This window comes from Cydia strobilella, chromosome 16 (assembly GCF_947568885.1).
Source record: "Cydia strobilella chromosome 16, ilCydStro3.1, whole genome shotgun sequence".
Lineage (NCBI taxonomy): Eukaryota > Metazoa > Arthropoda > Insecta > Lepidoptera > Tortricidae > Cydia > Cydia strobilella.
Window position 1 is genome coordinate 16,121,973 of NC_086056.1, and position 23,268 is coordinate 16,145,240.

General features: G+C 38.2%; 1 protein-coding gene across 2 annotated transcripts; it reads right to left on the reverse strand.

Moving 5' to 3' along the window:
- Positions 1-14,191: 14,191 nt before the first annotated feature.
- On the reverse strand, positions 14,192-23,197 carry LOC134748176 (mucin-2-like). 2 transcript variants are annotated; one of them, XM_063682890.1, is made up of 5 exons: positions 22,998-23,197; positions 21,047-22,909; positions 20,282-20,428; positions 18,436-18,630; positions 14,192-15,228 (listed from the first exon to the last, which is right to left on the reverse strand). In XM_063682890.1, the coding sequence occupies exons 1-5, from the start codon at positions 23,017-23,019 to the stop codon at positions 14,723-14,725; spliced, it is 2,733 nt and encodes a 910-aa protein (XP_063538960.1). In that variant the 5' UTR covers positions 23,020-23,197; the 3' UTR covers positions 14,192-14,722. The 2 variants fall into 2 exon arrangements, with proteins under 2 accessions (XP_063538960.1, XP_063538959.1); XM_063682889.1 differs by having other exon boundaries at positions 18,436-18,648.
- Between the last annotated feature and the right edge of the window lie 71 nt (positions 23,198-23,268).

The following is a 23,268-nucleotide window of genomic DNA, read 5'->3' on the forward strand; positions in this document are numbered from 1 at the left end:
TCGATTCCGTCAGACTGACTACGTAGACTCATTTAGTTCGATAATCCGTTATCAGACCAGCTGAATAAGTACTATCGCGATAATCATAATTTTTACCGGCATTCTATATCGTTCGAACTGTTCAAAGCGATCGTAAAAAGTAATGTCGCGACGGGTGTTTCACATCGCTGAAAAAAAACAAATAAGTGGGCCTGCAGCGTTTCGCATTCGTTTATTTGATTAATTGAATATAAAACTGTTGTGAAGAAATCTTGAGCGTGAAAAAAAGCAAAAATTCTCAAAGCCAAGTGAAATTAAATCTTATGTATATGCCACAAAGACTAACTTTTAGTTGTCTTTGATGCAATTAAGAACCCATTAGGTTAGGCTTTTTGTCCTTAAAATTTTAAGGAAGGTATTAGAATAAAGCATGTATTCGGTCAAATGAAACGGTTGCCAAAAGCTACAGTTAATTACCAAAACACTGTTCAGCGATACATAGTAAACTCCGCAATTTCTTGAGGGGAAAACTAACGTCTGAACCGGTTCAATTAGGTTATTATCGGTTCTCATTCTCACTGCATATTTTAAAGTAATGCCCATAAAGATACAAGTTATGCTCGCGGCTTCGGCCTCAAGGTCATGGACGTTTCGTGGTTAGTCAACCGTTCGTTCGCCGCTCTGATTTAAGTATGTATTTTAAATTAGTTGTAATTTGGTTGGAGTCAATTTTCCAGATAAAAATCGTGTTTTCATCAAGCGCTGTACTGTTCACAAACAAATTAAGAACTACCCATCCGTGACATTTGCATTACTACTTTGATCAGACGAGTCACATTCCGGTGGTTGGAGTTAGGGTCCCGCTCGACTTGCGATTAGGTACTTCAACTTACGCGTAATTTCACGGCTAGAAGGATATGTTATTAATCCCTAATTTGTATTCAAGCAATCTAGCAACTTTGGAGGCGTTATTCGATATAAGTTATTAACAGGTGGCGTCACAAGAGTGAGCTGTTAATATTGTAGTCATCAAGCCTTCACTAATGCAGCGTGCGCGGTCGACACGCTATTCTATGTTTTATCGTCGCGTCGATAGTTCTCGTTATATCAAAAAGAAAAGCCCCGCGGCTTGTAAAACTAAATTAGGGCGCGAGGCGTGGGCTGACTGCCCTTTGGGACGACTGAACTCGTAAACGCTCAATGTTTTTGGAACGAAAAAGTCTATCATCTATAATTCGAAAAATAGCGAGTTCGTTTTAGATATAATGGTTATCTGCCCTCGATTATGATCATATCTGTAGCGCGTCGCGTTATGGATCATGACAGAACCTTACCCACAAAGTCTGCTGCAGTACCTGACTCCAAATGTCTGGTGGATCGAAGACATCCATGCGTCCCGATTAGGGTTTGCAATCCGGATCCGAAATGTATGAAATTATCCGGATCCGCGGATCTTCCCATACATTTCGGATCCGTCGTGCAAACCCTAGTCCCGATAATCCTCGGCGAAGCTTCACAGTTCAAGTTCGCAGCTCATTCATATGCCGCGGCCGATCGAGATTAGTTACATCTCTGACATCATTTCTCTGCTCCGAGAAATTGTCCTCCATAGTACCCTTGAATATACTCATTTGAATGAGCACGTACACGTATGCGTTGCGTTCGCTTGTTTTGCTCGAAATGTTCGTGTCTTAAATTGCAATATAAATACAATGCATAAACATAAACATGTATCATGATGCATGAGAGCGTTGTGGCCTAGTTAAGGAGTCGTTCTACTTCTATTGGATTAGTTTTGCTCACAAGAGTAAATTCCTTAGTTCGATCCTTTGCTTCCAACTTTGTTTATTTAAGTTGAATCCACTTTAAAAAGTCCTGGTTAAGGAAAACACGATGACGAAACTGGTTTTTACGCACGTCTACATAACGATGCTCATAATGACACGTCGGAAATGTTCCATTTTCAATCCAAGTTGTTCAGGAATTCAAAATATAACATTGTTCAGTTTATATACAATATTGATCAATTATCAAAATAATTACTTTGAAACATGACCAAGGTTGTTGAGCAAACAATTTAACACAAACAAAGCTCTTATCGGGCATTTCGTATCATTAAATTAATTAGTAATTGCAATTCGGCAGCCAAAAAACCAATGTCCATAAGTTAATTGTTTTTGCAATCGTGTTTTCACGCGGAAGAGGATGTTTCCTTAAGAGTATTCAGCGTTGTTTGCGAGGCGTGTAAGAAAAGGAGTTAATACAGTTCTGATTAGATCTATTTATGTAACATATCCGTATGTATAGACAACCAAAGTTTTCCAATGCAGTGCATTTCACGTGCAACATGCACGTCACCCACATAGCCATCTGTGCCCTATATTTCAGTTATCGTAAACATTCACTTGAAACAATATCTGCAGCGATCACAATGCCCCTTGTTCCCTTCTCCGATAGTTAATGAAGTTAATATAAACACCGTTGGGAAAACGTTGACGTCGCTGTTTATAATCAACATTAAAATGTATAGTTGTTCAGATCCAGCTCGATTCTCCTGCTCCAGTTTTGTAACGCGGAATAGACAATATACACAAAATGTTCAACGTTGCCTAACATTCTTCTCTTCTCTCTCTTCTTCGTCGTTCCCTCATGACTGAGGATCGTGACCAACAATTATATCCCTCCATTATGTGGGCTGCCCTCTGCATGGAACCACGTGCTTGTTTAATGGAATCCGACCATCTTGCAGGGGCTCTTTCTCTAGCGCGCTTGCATTCAACTTGCCCCAGTATGATGTCACGTTCGAGGCTGTGGTGTGGCGATCGCATTATGTGCCCAAAGAATCGTAAGAGCCCTCTCCTGGCAGATTGTTGAGTAATTTGGTGATTCTTAGTTCTCTCAGAATGGGCACTATAAAAATTGGCTATTTTTCCATTCGAATGTTTTTGATTTTGATGAAACATGACAAAAAGATTTAGAAGTTACCTGAAGATGAATTATACAGCAACAAATCGCAAAGTATTGCAGTTACATAGGTATTAATATTCTTAAACGCTTAATGCCAGCTGACCCAGCTGTTCAGCTCAAAGATATCGCAACTCACGTTCGCGCAGCATGTTCTATGAGTAAACTAAACAAAACTATTTTCGTGAAAGTACGAGTGTATCCTGTATATAGGGTATTCGGGGCAGCCCATTCGTTAGCTTTAACTGCGGCAATCGCCGTACATACGTCTCGATTTGCTAGACTGTGACATACAGTTTAATGAAATTCAGGAATAAGGCCAGCAAAAGCCAGTCTTGGCCTAAAAGGAATTTGTCCAATTTAGTTCAATCGTGTAGTTCTAAACGGGCCATAGCCATGGGCCTATTTTGCCTGCCTTAATGTGGCGACAAAATTTAAGCCCATCACAGACGGAGCGATAATAAATCGACAGATACGGCATCTGCCGATATCTTTTACGTACTATTTGACAGAGCCCACACGAAGCTGTAATATATATTTTGGTTTCGATGTATCCGTCGGTATATTTCGTCTCTTTCACAATGTAGATGCTAGACAGAGAGCGATATATATTTTGGTATCGTTGCGTGTGTGGTGCTTAGCGATACTCGCAGATGGGTGAATCAACTTTTAGAACACTTAATTAGAAACATAGAAAAATCGATTTTTCAAAAACCTTGTTGATTCAATCAATCAATCAAACTTTTATTTAAATATTAAATTATTTTAATATTTATTTACTTTTTTGTTTACACTGGCATTATTAGATCCATAAGTATTATTTAACACATTTAAAATTAACAACTTAATCAGATAAAAGTTACATTTTGTACGGTAACGGTAACGTTTTTTCCCATACAATAATCGGGGACACACCATTTTTGTATTTTTCTGCTGCGTTACCTACCGTACAAAATGTAACTTTTATCATATCAAATTGTTAATTTTAATGTGTTAATAAAATACTTATGTACCTATCTAATAATGCCCGTGAAAACAAAAAAGTTAAAAAAACAACATGGTTTGTGAAAACACGAAATCAGTGTTCTAAAAGTTGATCCACCCAGATATCTGCCGTGTCGATATCGGCCGATATATTATCGCTCCGTCTGTGACGAGCGTTAATCAAACGATATGTTTAATTCAAGAGCCGATTCAGAAGGACTTGTTTTTTTGTTGCGAATAAATAGCAAGTCTGGATTGAAAAGGAATTCTTAATTGCTTGTGTTTGGCCACAATTGATATTGTCGACGCCAGTCAATTGAGTCTACGATCGGTATTTATTGCTCGTATTAATACGTGTTTCAAGTGATAAGGCTTTTAATCGCACTGTGACTAATGCAGCCACGTTACGCCATACTACTGCTATCTTATACCCTAACTAATTCATGCTCAAGCTTGTTTAAAACTTCGATTCCGTATAATATGTAACGTCTTCCTTGGGCTAACTCTTCTTAACGCTTTCCCAGTTACATCAAGAGCCTAAAAACCGCCCTAAAATTAGTAATTTTTAGAGTATACTTAAAATATTTAAACGTGCAGTCTTAATTTTTGAAAATTATTTTATTTTACCTCTGTACCATCAACCGCATGGATGTTATTTATTGTTCATTCATCTCCTCTGTGAAACTGTTTAAATATATCTTAGTGGTTTCGTACTCAGGTAGAAACACGCGTGACTACGTGGGAGGACTATAATAACACATGCAAGTGAATGAAAGATCGTTGTCGAACGAATCCTTATGATTTCTCACCGTATTGGAGTACTATTCCCTCAAAACGTTTGATTCGTAGGACTTTCTGCTATAATTTGATCTTTACTTTCATAACAGCTAGTGGTCGGAAAACTTCCTAGACCAAATTCACGTGTCTTCGCACCACCGGCTGCCTTTTATCGCGCACACATGCAGCATATCAATTTCAATTCATTTTCTTTATTCATAACGAAAGCTTCATGTCAATTTTATTATACATGTTTACATCTTATGTCTTATCTAAACTATATTGTACTTAGTCTGATAAAATATCCATAAAAAAATATAATAATAATCCTATTTTTATCAGCCCTTGCTCTTGTGCTTGTGCGATTATCACCAATCGCGATCGATGGAAGAGCTTGTGAGTCAGTTCCGTTTAAATAATGCGCAAGCTTATCTGCCACGTTATAACATGATGTCATATAGTCAGGCAGAGGCACTGTTTACTAACGGACTACGTGATTTTCTGTTATAAGGGCCCTGTCAGGTCAGGTGGCAGGAATCTCCTTCAAAAATGTCCTAAAATATATTTTTACACGTATGTGTATGTGTTTTACACTTAATACGGTTACTTATAATGGTATTATATGCTGTTGTCTAGCGACTCGACTATTTACTTAGCTGCGATAGGACGAAATAACCATTACTGTCGCTGACGTCAACGCGTGACGTCACAATACAAAGAGTACGGCCATATTACTTGCTCCGATTCCATTAGTTGAAATAACCCGACATACATTAGGGCAGAGTGTATTGCTATGCATAATTATGACACGTTTTTAATTTTACTTTAAAATATTACTCATCGGCAAGGTAGGAACACTCCGGAAAACGGGAATAGGGAGGTCGGGACGCCCCAACGTTAATGCCTAAACGTTTGTACAGTAAATACGCCACAAACCACAAATATAAGAAAACTACACTAATACAACACCAAACTTACTATCATTGCAAACTTATCGTGTTATCGAATAACTGGAAAACAAATACGCAAAGAAGTTTGGTCACGGAATAGATTTTCAGCACCAAAGCGGTGCCGCAGGCCGCGTTCCCATGCGGAAAACTAGATAAGGGTGTCTGCGGCACGCAACGGGGTATTGATAACCACAGTAACGCTCGAGGGCCTGTTCAAACGCTCTACACTACTGTTTCTGTGCGGGTGAAAAGTGATAATAATACGAATACGACGTAGTTTGTCTTTTTGCTTTGGGTTTTTGTCTTCGTACCATATCACTAGCTGTCACTAACTTCTGGAAACAGGCATGCCACGAGCTTTTTAGGGTGGCAATAAAGTTTACGACCCAGTTTGTCGTCCGCGTTTAGAGTTTTACGGTCACTCCTAATGACAATATGCATTTTAGAAGTACTTACATCTTCGTTTTCTTGCCCCTTGACATTTAGGAATCATGTTTCTTAAGAAAAACGAAAATTTTCAAAGATAGCACGAAACATACAATGAATTATATCTATAAGTGTTTAGTTACTCATAACACTGTCAAATTTATTGATACGTTTTTTATGACGGTATAGTGGGTGATGTAACAATAAGCTGCAATTTATAGGAAGGAATACTTTGCGTGGGCTTCATCGTACATTCAAATGCATCTCTCGGTTAATGATTATTAAAATAGTGAGTTTTCCACGAATAGAATAACGACATTTTGTCAGTGTCAGCTGTCAGTCTATCTATCCGACTTTTACCGGACGTTACTTAATCAAATACGGTTTCGTTGAATAATAAAAGAATCCTGCACGCTGAAGGGTCATTGAACGCGACTATACAGGTATTTTCTCGCTGCAAACGAATTGTTGGAGTTCTCATACGTTCCCTTATGTCTGCGGTGGCCTTGCAGCCCACATAATCTATATTTACACATTATTCCGGCCTTCTACGTGATTCAACGAGGAAAGAATAGCTGTAAATCAAAATATACTAACTGTTCTTAGTTCCGCGACTCTGCTATCAGAAACAAAGCATTGTCATGCCAGCTTGCCAGCGTTCTGATAAGCGCACATAATGCATACAAAACACCTTTCAAACTGTCCGGTGACATTGAACCACAGAATTAAATACAATTTAGAAATCTTATGTTGTGTCGTCACCTGCATTCTGCATGTGTAATGAATAAAAATATATTGATATAGACGATTTTAATAAGTGAAAGTCGTGCCCTATCGCTCTATTATCGATATTTGTGACGTTTTCAACCAAAAGGTACCACATTGTCGCTTGTTAATAAGGTAGAATTCTAATTGAATCTATATGGAAATAGCGCCTTACTGGCAAGCGCCAATAAGTACCCTTTTGGTTGAAAATGGCACATTTCGGACCCTTGGGACGGCATTCGATTGCATTAGTGACCTCGTTACATTACAACATATCTAGATAAAGGATATCGTTAAAGAGTCAAAGCGGTGAATCGGTGATTCAGCGCGTTCCCTAGCGGGCCGCCACACGAAGCTTCAAGCCTTGCCCTAATTATCTTGGCATCAATTCTATGGTCTGATTATCGTATTCTTTTCCTCCGAACACCCGAAAATAGTTTGACCGCAAAGAAAGAATAAATAATATACTGCATACAGCAATATTTATGTTAAAATGGGTCATGTTCTCGTAAATTGGAAGGTAATTAGAAGAGTACTGCGAACAAAATTTTTAACAATTAGGTTTTAGCTGTTTAATTTAATTTAAAATGCCACAATATTTATCTGCTTCAATTCCGTATCCCAACTATGTAGTTAGCTCGACTCTCATGCATATTTATATCTTTGTAAAGTTAAAGAACCAGACTATTCCGCAACATCGATTCTTTTGAAGCGTTTTTCTACCGCGGTAGGTACAAGGTCGAGTGACAATCGTCCAACCAAATTACAAATTAGTTCAATTTCCTCGCGCATCCTGCCTTTTAATTAAAACTGCAGTTTTTATAACCCAAATAGTTATCAAGATTTAACACAGCTTTTAGAATGTTTTCAGCTGAACAAAACTGTCTCATGAATTCAACAAAAGTTAATGCCCTGACACGGTAACATAATGATATTACACAACCTGGATTTTAAATTGTGCTCATCCGAGTCAGTAACGAGATTGTTATGTAAAACAGTCGTCCCGCCCGGGATCTCCGCAGGACGATGAAAAACGACCCAAATCCGTTCACTTTTTCATTTCCCAGCGACCGCAATGATGCTGTTATTTAAAAAGCCATTTAAAAATCGCGATAAAGCTAAAAGCTGAATCTGAATTCTAAATTTATAATTGCCCCCGCTTGGGGAGTATCCGCGGCTAACCGCATCCACCCATACATATGTCACGTTACGACTCGGGAACGGTCAGAGATTGGGGAATTGTAAATTAAACTCGATTAGATAATTACGATAGCATTATAAACTCGTAAATACGTCCATCTTGCTAATACCATTGTAAAATAATTCGATGCTTACATTGATATGCATAAATAAGATCGCTACGACCCCACTCAACCACATCAGTCATAACCTCATAACAGCTGTATGTGACATTCAAAAACTTGTGGATTAATTCCAGGTTCAAATTGATTCGAATGTCGTTTACAATTATTGTGTGTTGTTGGGCAGTGATTGTTTCTGTTGACATTAATCACTATAATAATTATGGTCAGTAGTTTTACCGATTAATAATTAATAAACTACTTGACCACCGTTATTGATCAGTAAAATAGTATAATCAACTGAATTTAAAAAGGTGGTGCGTTGTTGGTTGGAGTCACACGAAATTATTAGTTGTTACGATTGTATGTGTAGGAATATGAAAAACAATATATGTGACTGGGTTAATTAACGAAACAGTTAATTAATATGTTATTAATGCGTCCAGAGTGACACGAGCGCCTAATGAAACTTGTAATTATTCACTCACCTTTGGTCATATGAAATTATTAATGTTAAGTAATTTCATCTATAAATAACATTTTCAAACGAAAAGTCAAGATTATTGTTACTCAATATCTTATTTTTGTCTTGTTGACAGTGTATAATATATATTTGGCAACTTGATTGCGAGAGAAAAACATGAAATGATTGCGTTGTGCTGTGTACAAAAAGTGTCCGCGGGAGGTGGGCTGCGTTCGGTCCAGAATCGGACCTCAAAATTCGCCTCGACCACCCCTTGCGATGCGTGAGAATCTGAAGTAATTAACGGGTTAAGTTACATATCTCCTTTCGCCAGACACTTTCTGCTATCTTTCTACTAAGAGGGACAAGGAAATAAAATAACAAATACCTTTTCTTGGCCTCCTCAACTGAAAGTGACCTAAAAAAGGATATATGTAATAAGCCCCTTAGCGCTATGAACTAGAATTATGCACTTATTCAACTTCGAAGATTTCGACACAATTGTAAATAAAGCAGGTCCTATTTCACCAATTTGTAACGAGACCAATGTCTTCTTAGTTTACAAATAAAGATTGTAACGAATTTTACGACGATCAATAGGTATAATGCACTATGGAAATTAAACCTCATAATGTTTTTGTTTACCGAGATATGAATAGCGAATTGTCATACTAGGTAGTCAAGCCAGATTGTATTTTTGTGTTAGTTTCTAAGTACGAACTGCAATGTAGCATTATTGTGATTGTGACCCGGAGATGCGCGGGAAGTGACGTGCTAATTGGGCCGTCGTCGACTGGCCGCTATCGGCTGTTCACTTGTTACAACTTTTAATGAGCTGCCCACGCGGCAAACTAATTAATTTGTTGGCTTTATTCAGCCAGGTTAATTAATTCAGCATTTTCTCGTCAGAGGGTACCGTACCTTTGACAGGTTGGTTAGAAATGTTCTCTGCGCGGCGACATCGGTTGCCCCGGCTAAGCCCGCACCTGTGCCCCGCCTGGAATTACTGTCTCTTCAGTAGACAGATTAATTAAGTAATCAGTTTTTTTACTTCTTGTAGGTTATGACGAATGCCTGTAGTGGTAAAATCCTTGTGCGAGCTAAAGTATTCCCTTTCCAAGTCTGCCTTGTTAAATATAATGTAGTGCGCAGTACAAGGAAAATATTTGTATTTAATTAGTTATACAAACGTTTATTTTTCAATGAAAGCTCCTAGAACTGTCAGCGACCGCTGTACATACCTAAATAAATTATTGTATTAATATTAGGTAGTTAGTGTAAATAAATTGTAAGATAATTTTAATCTTGTTTTCTTCTTAGCGGTAAGTGTTGAGACATTCACATTTTATTTGTGTTATGGGAAACTTACTTTCAGAGCGAAGACGTGTGATTATAATGTGATACTCGGGTTTTTGATTATTTGCATCTTTCTGTATTCGTATTCATGTAAGTTCAAGTCAAGGAAAGCTAAGCTTTTACACATTAAATTTATGTTTTAATACCTAGAGGTTTAAAAATGAAACTTCTTTGATTTCTGTGACTGCATAATCTTATTAAAGTGTTAGATGTCCGTGATACCAAGACTATTCCAATGCTTTGCTTGAACGAGTCGGAATGTGACCGTAGCAAACGCGAACATTTTCCTTTAGTCACCTTCCTTGTTCGGATGCCGCAGTTAAAATTAAAAATCCGAGTTATTTCTCGTGCTAAGTAGATAAGGTTCTGCAGCTGACAACATCGCGAAGGCTCTATTGGTTTGTTGATCAAATGATCACTCTCATGCTTCTTTACATCACATCGGGTGTCTGTTTGAGTGCGTGCGCGGAGCGATTTAGGGATTACATTATATTGTGTCGGCTTCAGGTAAATACGTTATAACTGATAACGGTACGAACTTTAGCGGTGCTGTCAGCTGAAGGTCGATTAGGTGCCTGAGCAAATTGTATTGCATTTTGTATTATAGTCGAAAAACTAAGTAGAATTATTTTAATACATGTAATTAAGCACTGAAATGCGATATTTTTGTTATTGAAATGCAACATATCTTTGTGAAAATAAAAAATGTAAAGCCTGATTGAATTTCACGTGATTTTTGTTAGAATAGAGGATACTTTCGGCTATTAAATCTCAATTGTTAAGCCTCGAAGTTGAGATGCGTGATATACGTATATATACGAATATAGTAATCTTTTGAATTTTGTCTGTAAAATTGCCAAATAAACTTAGTAAACCTAGTGTAATGATTACTGATATAATCATAGTATTACTAATTTAGCTGTTCGATTCAAAATGGCGGACTGTACGACGTGGTCAATTAAATGTTCATTGAAGCACAAACACGGCAACCATCGGCTGCTCGCTGTGGAGGTTTACCACACCACCCACTTGGCTACGGAAAGTACTCAATAGTGGACTCTGTGCCAATGGGTTAGAACTAGTTATCAAAGGTGTTCTTTTACTACAATATCTGGCGACGTTTCCTCAACGTCAACTAATCGTCGTGGAGAAACATTGGAAGGGCAATTTCAACGACTTCCTTTTCAAATGCCTTGTATTCTTTTGCAAATGTCTGCCATTATAATAGCGTTTAATTGCGACTAATACTGTACACATTAGAACAAACAAGGCCAATTATACAGTCAGTGTATCTCTGGGAAAGAAGCGTCCAGCATGTTCAGTCAGTACACGGTACACGACTATTGCTAAGAGAATAAGAATTGTGTAGGTCTTTTTCCGAGTTTTTTCCGTATAGTCGTGTTGCGGATTCTATTGTAACTAAAATAACTAGAAATCGACTCTATTGCGATTGAAATAAAGTCTATTGTTTTTAGCACGTCAGTAGAGTGGATATTATTAGTCTAACGTAGATGTACAACTCTTACGCATATTTTCATCGTCCACAGCGAGCGGCCAATGTCAAAAAGGAGAAATATTTTATATATAGATACGTATTGCACCGACAGGCTACCAGCATTTCCTAAATAAGTTATTTTCCCTAGGCTGTATAATATTTACCGACGGCTCGCGCCGTGTATTTTAATAAAACAGTACAAGTGATTTTTCATGAATGATGATAAATATTAAGTGTGATATGTATTCCGTGCACAAGGGATGATGTATCTATTTTCAATATTTAATGATAATGTTCTAAGCGTCTACAACTTTTGAACACTGCGATAGGGATTTTTCTAAAATTCGAAAATAAAGGACTTTGTAATGACTAATGTTACATTCGAAGTTTAGAATAAAACTGTTGTTACCGGTTTTCGAAAGGTGTCGTCGAAGAGGTCGGTCCACTAAGTGTTGAACAGTGTTGAGAAATGTTGAAAAGTGTGGAGACGTGTTGAGTGTTGAGCAGCGCCGGACGCTAGAGCCGCCTCGTGATCACTTACCTGTGCTTCTATGTTGAGACATTAATAAATCTGGTTGTAGCCATTTTTCTTGTATTTATTTATGCCCCTTTAAATTTCGCAATTTCCAATACGATGAGCCTCGAAGTTTTGAACTCTATGGCTTTGAGATAAAGTCAATTGAATATGGTGTGTATGGTTTTTGACATTAGTCATTATAACATACAAAAAAATAATAAAACCACTAATTAACCAAACCATTGTAATCCATGTCCAAAGGCGTATAATATAAACTTACTTCTAAATCTTAGGTACTTACGTCACATAATTTTTTTTAAAGAAAAATATTGGCACGGCCTCAACATGATATCCGTTAGTTTTAAGTTAATACTGTTAGATAACTACAATATTACACTACGTTAAAACAAGGTTTAGTAAAAATACCTAATTAAAAAACTAAGTAAAACTATATTAATTAACACTCATAGAAAAGGTTGTTGAGATAAATCAACTAAATTAGGTAAAGGTATTAGGTATTTCAGGACACTTCCAGTGGGGATATTACGTTGTTGGGTTATACATTAATATACATTTAGGACCAACACATACAAGTGTTTAGATAACCGAATCGATGAACCCATTTTTTATGACAGAAACCTAATTGCAAAGAGATAGGTCTACCAATCAACATTTTTCATTTGAATCTTCATGTATAGCAATGTATAGTCAATTGGGATGAACTTCGTTTGTTTGAGAAATCAATAAAACAAAAGAAATGCTACTTTATTTGGTTTATGAATGGTTCTAATAGGGTTGGCAACTGTCAAAGGTTTACAGAGATGGCGCCATCATAGCTTGCCACTTTTTCTATGAGATTGGCTTAAAGGGCTGGCATCCAGGGCATTAAAAAAAACAAAAATTTGACACAATTCTAGGGATTGACAGGGCAAGCTATGCTGGCGCCGTCTGCTAAATATTTCGACCGGCCAACCCCATTAGATTGAAATAGAGAGTATATTAAAATGTGCATTGGGCCCTACGAGGGTAAGCACAGTATATGTGGAATCGATTGCGTAGATATTATTGAACGGCTACCGTTGATTATTACCACCCATCACAATAATTCAATTCGTGGTTTGGATTTTCTACGAAACTCCTTTGTCGCAGTAGGTATGTGGCGAAACCGCATTATGTTATTGAATCAGGTTAACACCATTTCAAATAGATTATAACAATTGTGCTTTTTTTCGGCAACAGAATATTTATTATATTTAATTCGTTACTCGATTTTGAACCGTATATAAAAGCCTTACGATTTACATTTAATGCGACTAACTACACTTTATTTTGTATTGTTAATTATTTGTATTGGTCTTAATTTTAAAGATAAAGATAGATTTTTATTTGCAAGAATACTTAATTCTAAAATACAGGGAGGTAGGTTTATTGTGTAAATAGTTTGTAATCTCATATGGAAATGCTTTCTGGAATAAATGCATTAATTAATTACTCATCCCTTTGCATCATTGCAAGTTTTAATATTTGTTCTGTGCTATGGCTTCAAACCTTAAGAGCATTTAATAACCTGAGTCGCCTTTAAGATCTTACCCCTTTGCCGAAAACCTTGCACAATGTGCATAAGTACTTATTGTATGGACTGACGTTTATCTGACATGACTATTAGTACGCTACGTACAAATAGCCATATATTTGACGTGCCTCTCCCCCGCAAAAATCGGCAGACTGCTTTGTACAGAAAATGACGGACAAGGTGTCTCCAGTTACTAAAATGCTCTAAGCTTCAAACAATAGCTGTTATCAGAGATATTTTGCTTTGAACTCTGAAAGCTTTTAATGGCTATTTGTTACCTTATTTTACTTTTAAAATTATAGTCGGCAGAGATCCAACGTGGGCAGAAATACAATATAATGGAGAAATGTAGACTTTCTATAACCTATAATTTATAATGTTCTTTAATTATTCGCATTTGAATATTGGATACAGTATTTAAACTTATGGTGTGATGTTGCACAATGGGTTATTTATATTTTCCATTATTTAATTAACCGAAACCGTATTGCTTGCCAGAATAAACATTTTAGTCTAATTGCCTTCTCACAGTGTAAATAGGAATTATTGCTAAACAAACCAAAGTGAACCTAAATAGTAGCCATCACATACACATCATCTCTCATCATATCTACCTATAGGTACATATATCAGAGCCATCAAGGTGCTTGAAAATATTTCAACATGTACTGTTACGTCTTGATAATACGAGTAGAAGTTTTGTTCAGATATTTATACACCTTGGCTGCTCTCATAGTCGCCATCAGATATATCGGAGCGGCTAAGGTGCTCACAAATATCTGAACCCGCCTCTATTGTCAACGCGTTAGAGTGCGTGTTCAGATATTTTTGAGCATCTCGGCCGCTCCTATATATCTGATGGGTGATGGCGACTGTACGCTTACTCAGGGAAGAGGTACTTATTGCACAAAAGAAAAACTTAATGTACAAAAGGCAGACTTAACGCTTAAATAGTATAAATCGTTCTCTTCCAGTCACCCTTTAACTACAGCAGATAAAATTTACCTTACAGCGTTATTTTATTAGGTTCAATAATATTTTAGTTAATTAAAGCAACTTGTGTAAGGAAGTTATAGAGAATGATATCATGGCATACAAAATACTCCTACACCGATGACTGCATATTAGTGATGTTGCAAAACACTTAGTAAATGAAAAAGCACATTTTCCGATCACCCATTTAGATTCCTAGATTTCATCTGCAAATCAAAACGCCTGTTAAGCCTCACGCCCTTGATGACCGTTCTAACCTCATTCCTCATCTCACTTCGTTTTTGAGTGAGAGTGAAGGATTTTTCCCTCATTATAGTTTGCTTAGCGACGGTCCTGCGCAGTGAGGTCGCGCCTGCTAACGAAGGCTGCGTCACCTCGCGTTTTACTGCAACCGGTTTAATGACGTTAAGGGCTTTTAGACCATTCGGTTTGATACCATTAGGTTTTTCCTTTGACTTGTCAGTTTTCGGGACGCTGAAGGGGTTAACGTCGCAGTTCATCTTAAAGCCGAACCTGGTGTATCCGGGCTGGAGGGTGTCTAGCGTCGGCAGCTTGGGCTTGGGCTTGGTGACGGCGACGGCGACGGCGGGGGCGGCGGGCTTGGTGACGGAGGGGGCGGGGGCGGGGGCGGGGGAGGGGGCGGCGGGCACGGTGGGCGAGTCGCGCGACTTCGGTTCGAGGGTCACTGAAAAAGGTAAGTTCGGTAAGTAATGGAAATAAAGGGACTATTTTCCCTATCCGAAGAGTGTTCGAAAAAGTAGATGCAACTAGCTCTTAGACTAACCGCAAAATACATACACATAAATCTCACGTTGGCGTACGGTTAAGCCCCATTTCTCTATGGAACCCTCTTTAATTTAGCTTGAATCAAAATGAAGATCGGTTTACATACATTGAAATGAGTTAGCAAACTTAGATATACAAGGTAGGGTCAAGTGTTGAAATATGTATATATTTTTTTTTAAATTGTTATTGCTTCATTCCTCGTGCTAATTATTGATAGAATTGATACCCGAGCAAGTGAAAGATTCCAAAATTAAACCATCAGCGTAGCAAGTGGTTTGAAGTGTAGGCATAGAATATTAGGTATTTATAGGATTCGAATAACATGAAATTAGATCATAAGGATCATATAGCTTAGCGGTACCATATACAGAGTCATGTAAGATGACTCTCCTCTATATAAGGAATGGAATTTTGGTAAACAACCATTTGACACCTTACACGTGTAGACCTCCCAAGTAGTGTGATTCATAGTTAACCTAGATAATTTAGTATATAAAGGATTGTATCTTTTAAATTGAGCATTATATCTTCAGTATTCAACCGACAGTCTTGTGTTTTACTTCTGTCTTGGGTCCCATCCTTACAGGTTCAAAAAGTCGAATCTAGAGCGTTACGAGGGTTTTAAGGCTAGAGGGTTAAACAAACGAACAAGCTACACTTTAGTTTGCCACTCGTGTGAATAAAATGCAACTTTCTCGGCATCCGTTTTTGAAGAATAAATAGAGCCTTTACGAGCTGGTGTGGCGTAAAATACATTAGGTATGTGTTGTCTATTAATACAAGCACTGTGCTAAAATTAGACATGCGACGTCGCAATCTATGTGTCAGCTCTTAAATAGATACTATTAGAGTGCCTGATTACAATCACTAGGCTTCGTAATAGGTAAAGATACGTTAAGTAAAGTATGTTTACAGTAGGTGTCTGACCTACTGCGGACCCCTGATAAACATGCTATCCATGGGTCCGTGGACCCCACTTTAAGAAACCCTGGTCTACTGTTACCAATAGGAACAACTGGGCACAATGAACGGAGGAAAAATAATTCCCAGTGGTTAAACTTACCAAAATGTTTTTATGTTCAATACGAATAAAAATACCAGAATGGCAACTGTTTTTTTATTCCGTGGTAAAAGATGAGTAAAAAATTCCCAGATGTTACCAGTGTTTGCAAGGGCTTACTTTCTTTTATTATTCTAAGCTAAATGACATAACGAAATTTACCAATGCCGTCAGAAGTCATAAATATTCATTACATTTATTGCATCAAGTCGCATGCACCTTTGCTAGCTTGATTGACAGACGACTTGTATACTCGTACATTTGATTGTCCACCTTATCACAATAACCTAAAGTCTATTTTACAACCATGGTCATATTAAACAATGTGTTTAAATTTCGTATAAAGGTAGACAATGATATGTATTAAAACAATCAGTCAAACACAAAAACTAATTTAGCCGTACTGTTCAATTTTGATTTTCTTGTCCCAAAAAGATCTCCTATATCCTCCTCCTTCTGAAATCCTGAAGAAAGGCCAGGCCAAGAGCACCCTAAACCGGCGAGCGTGTATGAGGAATGTTATGAAAGTGAAAGAAGCGAAAGAGGTATGTCAGGATCGTAGCAAGTGGAAATCCGTGGTCTCTGCCTAGTGCCTACCCCTCCGGGAAATAGGCGTGATTATATGTATGTATGTAAAATGATCTCTGATGAAACATTAGCCCTAATAAATATTTCAACGATATGATCTATATAGCAGATATAAATGATTTATGCCTTTGGTAGTGTGTTATCGGTATAATGGGCAATAATTCCAACAAGTCACCTTATGAATCATACTTGTTAATGCCTACGTTATTACTCAATATATTTAATATCAAACTGTTAACGCATGGCGACATCTAGTGACAAGTGAGTAAAATAAACAGCACGGTATTCAACTCTTATGACAAAATCAATCGAGGGGCGTTGCGGTGGTGGTGGTGGTGGTGGTCTTAGGGGTGTTGTGAACGAGTAATAAGAGTATGCTTAATTCTAGAACTACACGTTGGTTTTCTTCATTACAAAGAGGATATATAGGATAGAGCGGTACTGTAATAGTAAATTTTGTAACCACAGTAAATTCACTGCCATCTATCGACACACTGAAACTAAGAATGAAGATTTATAAAAGTACGAAAAAATATATTTAAGTATGGATAAACGATTTTTTTTATTTGCATTAATTATTTTTATATGATTTTGACCCATGTTCTTTCACTGATATGCAAATTGATAAATAACAAACGAAACCGTCAACGCCCTCTACACGAGAGTAGGCCAAATGTAGTGGCGCCATCTGATCGAGAATCAAATTTTCGTGATTTTCGAGGCACTTTTTTTTTTCTTAAGACTGTATCCATCTATTACGGATTTATATCTATCTTTGCTTCATTATAAAGAGAGTACCATGTAATAAATTAGAACATGTCAAGGGAGTCACTTTACAAAAAAGTTCCTGTACCTGTGCCGTATAGACCATAGAGATATATAAGTAGGGAAAGAGTGCCAGCTCCATACATCAGTTTTCTTACCACAACGAGTTATTTTCGTAGTGGACATCTAGAGTCGAGTAGTGAATTTATCAGTACTGCTAGTTGACACGTGCATTCCAACCAGGTTCACGAAGACGCGCACGTTAGGCGCGGCATTCAAAGGGTTAAGTCCTTTGTTAGGAAAAGACATTTCAATACGAGTATGTACTAACCTCTAGGACTACTTCTGTCAAGTGCAGCCACACTGCCAGTGGGTACTAATAATTGCTTCGCCCGCTTGGCCTTCCTATGTTGGCACTTGTCAAGTGACTCTATACCCCATGCCAACCCATGCTGACTGCTGCATTCTTACTCAGTCAAGCTACCCTAACTTGAGCAAGACATTTGTATGTACTAACCTCCAGGACTGCTTCTTTCAAGTACAGTCAAACTGCCAGTAGGTACTAATAATTGCTTCGCCCGCTTGGCCTTCCTATGTTGGCACTTGTCAAGTGACTTCATACTGCATGCTGACTGCTGTATTCTTACTCAGTCAAGCTACCCTAACTTCAGCAAGACATTTGTATGTACTAACCTCTAGGACTGCTTCTTTCAAGTACAGCCACACTGCCAGTGGGTACTAATAACTGCTTTGCCCTCTTGGCCTTCCTCTGCTGGCACTCGTCGAGCGACTCCATGCGCTCGAAGCGCCGCGCGTGCAGGGCGGCGAAGTTGGGCAGCTTCGTGGCCTTCACTTCGGACTTCGGTGTGGCAGCCTTCGACGGGGTTGCTGTGTTTGATAATTTTGCTGAAATTATTGGTTCATGGGTGATTTCAGATCTTATTGTGACAAGATAAATAAAAATATAGTTTATAAAATAAAATAGGGGATCGGGGCCGGATTTAGGGGAGGGCAACCGGGGCCTCCACAAAAGACGGGCCCCCACAATAGAGACTTCGGAAAAATACTGATTTAACATGAATCTAGTATAACTGGATCGGTCATGAGGGGTGGGGGGAAATGACCGAACGGGATAGTCTTATGTATCTTTCAGTAGGAGTAGCAGAGAAAGCGCTGTTATTGTTTGTCCTTGTCACAGTCTCACATTTTTTTTATTTCCTACTGTAAATTTGTATGGTTTATGGTGGGCTACAAATCTAATCGACCAATCATATTGTCGCATTGCGTGTGTTCCGTCCCTCACGGGCGCACGCGTATAGCTGATCTATGTAATCTCTATGTGATATAAACTCACGATTTCTACACATTATTACATTTATTACATTGTAAAACAGGACTTAATCGCATATTGTTTTATCAGAACACATTGCAATTTCAATTGGGACGAGGGTTTTAAGATCTCATCCATATGAAATCCAGTCCAATAAGCGGAAACGAATATCGACAGTCGATAAATCGAATTTTGTTAGTGTTGTTTGTCGACAGAGTAACATCCCTAGTGCGCAAAACGTTCAGGCTGATAAACAAGATCAAGTGCGGGTAGTTCGAAAAAGTCGCGCGGCTAGATGTTGATGTCAACTTTAGCCAGTCTTCTCCGAGACCACGGGGACAACGCCGTCCTCGAAACGTCGGAGGTAAATCTTAACACTTAAATACGCGATTACGTCCCGTTTTACAATTCGGAAAAATAATTTGGGGTCAGGGGGCCTCAACTCCTTTGTTGCCCTGAGGCCTCCACAGCTCCACACCTCTAAATGCGGCCCTGTAGGGGATAATGCTTAAAAAAGGGACATTGAGTTTTGGCTACTTAATAACCACATTTTTTCTTTTTCCAAATGACATATCCCCTGTGACCCAGGTAGCAAAGTGACGTCAGAGACGTCATAATGACGTAATTATATGATGAATTACGATGAATGCTACCTGGGGACCATACCAATGAAATGTACTTATAATTAATTAATAAAAACTAGTCTATCGTTGTCTCAAAAAGCTGGCCTAAGATAAATGGGACAGGGTTTCCACTTACATAACCAACCTATACTTATAGGTACGGGAGTGACTCTAGATGTTTCCACAATATATAGATCTTCCTACAGTTGAAGGTCCTGGAACCTATTATACAGTAGTCACATTTCATATTTTACTGACTTGACTTGGCCGCTATCTGGGGACCATACCAATGAAATGTACTTATAATTAATTAATAAAAACTAGTCTATCGTTGTCTCAAACAGCTGGCCTAAGATAAATGGGACAGGGTTTCCACTTACATAACCAACCTATACTTATAGGTACGGGAGTGACTAGATGTTTCCACAATATATAGATCTTCCTACAGTTGAAGGTATTGGAACCTATTATACAGTAGTCACATTTCATATTTTACTGACTTGACTGCTAACATCCATTTAAATATTTATAGAAGGTTCAAATTCCTTCAGGTAACTAGGTACAATAAGGTCGAGTAAGTACTTACCCATAGCGCTGTTAGTACGCGCTCGGGCCGCGGGCGTAGACCTCTCAGTGTTAAGACGAGTTCGTTTAGCGGAGGCCTGCTCCCCGTCTGTATGTGTGAATGAACGCTTGCGGCCCAGTCGTGTTGGTACTGAAGACGGCACAGAATCTAGAAATTGATTAATAGTAATGTAATTGAACAAAAGGAAGGCGGGAAAACCCATAACAAGGTGGTCCAAGGATATTATAGCCACAGCCGGAGAAAATTGGCTAATCAAGGCAAAAGACCGAGAAAGGTGGAAAGATATGGAGGAGGCCTATACCCAACAGGGGTCCTTAAAATGGTAAAAATGGAAAACAATAATATTAGAAAACTTTTTTTTATCATGTAAAACTATTTAAGGAAAAATAAAGGCTTAAATAATAAATAATAATAATGTAATTGAACGTGATAAGAGATCTCCCTTTAATCAATTAGAACTTGAATGTATGTGTATTGTGCGTGTGTTAAATGAGGACCTAAACTAATTTTACAAAGGTTATCAAAATACTCAAAGGAATCTGAAGAGAAGATGAGTTTTGTATTATAGTTGGAATGAGAAATTTTAATTCAGTAAATAAAGAAATTAAAAACAATCGGCTCTCCACGAGGCAGAGGACAGAAGCCATCTCGAAACTTCTTCAAAGGAGGCACGATCCTCTGTTCTGAGGGAAGAGGAGAAAATTAAAACAATAGGAGGGGAGACAAGTGTAGAAATTGCTAAAAAATATTTAAAAAGTAACTTACCACCTTCTTCGAAAACAAAGCTCTTATTAGAACCCTTCAGGTTGGACTTGATGATCTTGCTCTTCCTTTGCGTGGCTAAGCCCGGGTTTTTCACAGGGCTGCAGAACATTACGCGCGTAGCTCTAGTAGGCACCTCTAGGAGCGACGACCGACGGCTCGGCTTCTCTATAGAATGTGTCTGGTTAAGGGTCCTCTTTCTCTGTGATCCCTTCCTTTCTGAATGGTAAGGCGTGCAGCCCGCTGCAGGCAAAGTTTGTCGCTTGTTGGGTGTCTTTGGAGACGCGCACGGACTGTCTTTGGTGAATGTGCCTTCCCGTTTCAATGGTGTTGTAGGTTGTGGTGTAGTTTCTGGAGTTTTGTTCTCCTTTAGTGAGCTTTCTAGAACACTTACTCTTGATTCCTCCATGGAGCTCTCTATCAAAACAGGTGTAGTATTAAGGATGTTTTCAGTTGTGGAGTCATCATCAGTGATGTTGATCTTGGAATTGTCATCAGATTTGTCAAGTGTGACTATTGAGGAGTTAGTGGCGTCATCAGAAGTTATGAGAGATGATTTTGAACCCAAGCTTTGTTTCCGAGTAGTTTTGTCAAATGTTGAGTCAAGTTTGCTTTCTTTGTCATATGTGGAGTCAAGAGATTTTTGTTTGGTCAGCTCAGGTTTAGGAGATAATTCAAAGGTGCCATTTAAAACTGCAACCTTTTCAGATCCGCTTACAGATTTTCGGGGAGATCTCCTAATCTCAAAGCTTAAATTTGAATTTTTACTTGTCTGGTCATCATTAGTCAGTTCTTTATTGTCAGATTTTTTATTATTTACACCTTTCACATCTGTTTCCATGTCATCTTTTTCAAAAGTAGTATTAAGTAATACTTCAGATGTCTTAGGAACATCTAAATTAGTTGATGTATTTATTAGAATAATGACCCCGTCATTATTTTCTTCCATCACATTGGATTTTCTTTTCTTTTTACTGGAAACATCTTTTGCTGGTTCCTTTTCAAATGTGGCATTTAAATCCACTTTCTCAGCAGTATCTGGCAATATATCAGGTACTATTTTCAAACTAGACCTTCTGCGCTTGCTGGCTCTGACAGTTAAAATTTCAGGTATATTAATTGCACCTACTTCATCCAGCTCCATTCTCTTAGTTGAAATATTTTGTTCAGAAACCCTCTTAAGGCTTGACCTTCTCTTGGCACTTGCTGTCTCAGTGTCACCTGGTTGTTTACTAACGCTGTTGTTGTTAAGCCGGGGAATGACATGCGTGTGTAGGGGGCTGCCAGCAGCATTGTGGAAGGAGTCCGTGGACACATTGCTCACCTCTTCCTGCTCAACTAATGAATTAGATTGTGAGCTCTTTTTTTTCTTATTCTTCTTCTTTTTTCCCACTTTAACCTTATTTTCTTTGTCATTAATTTCAGGTTGTTCTTTCTTTGATTTCTTTTTGTTTTTCTTGACTTTAGTTTTAGTATTGGTGACGGTAGCAACTTCAACGGATTCCTCATTTACAGGAACGTCTGGCACGTCGTCTGCGGCGGTTTCTGAATGTTTTTTTGTGCGTCGAGTTGACCTGACCTGTTTCTTAGTAGTGATGGCAGTGTCCACTTCCTCGGTAGCCGCGTTTTGCTCCTTGAGCGTTTGCCGCCGCAAGGCGTGGACGGGTTTGACTTGTACCTCTGCTTCCTGAGAGTTCACATCGGCGGTATCCTCCTCGGAGGGATAACTCACATAATTCTGGCGTTTCTTAGTTGTTTTTCCTGCCTGACTTTCACTGTTATCTACAACACGTTTGCTTCGCGTCTTTCTGTCACTTTTTAGAGCAATTTCTGGTTCAATATTCTCATTGGAGGCATTGTGAAGCCCTGAAAAAGTATTAGAACATTAAATGATTAACGTCACAAAATCTTAAACATTAGTAACAAATTTGATTTTACTGTATATAATACTTACTCTTGCCAGATCTGGTAGACATATTTAATACTGTGTTTTCAAGTATCGCAATGCGTATTATTTTCTGTGCACATCAATATTTGTTTGTAATCCGTTTTATAACGATTTCATTTCAAACCACAATTTGAGATGTTTGATGTTTTACAGCTGTATGTTGGCAGTACTTGCTGTCAACTTTCAACACGGTGTTCACACGATGCTATAAACTTAACTTGCTAACAGGACTCACACTAGTCTTTGTTAAGGAGCATTCACACGATCATACAATTAT

What these genes read in the sequence shown, in the direction of transcription:
- LOC134748176 (XM_063682889.1), bottom strand. Translation starts at nt 23,019, where the DNA reads ATGTCTACCAGATCTGGCAAGA. An exon ending in GTCTACCAGATCTGGCAAGA is followed by an intron (nt 22,910 to 22,997) that starts GTAAGTATTATA and finishes ATACTTTTTCAG; the next exon opens with GGCTTCACAATGCCTCCAAT. An exon ending in TGAAAGAAGCAGTCCTAGAG is followed by an intron (nt 15,229 to 18,435) that starts GTTAGTACATAC and finishes TACCTTTTTCAG; the next exon opens with TGACCCTCGAACCGAAGTCG.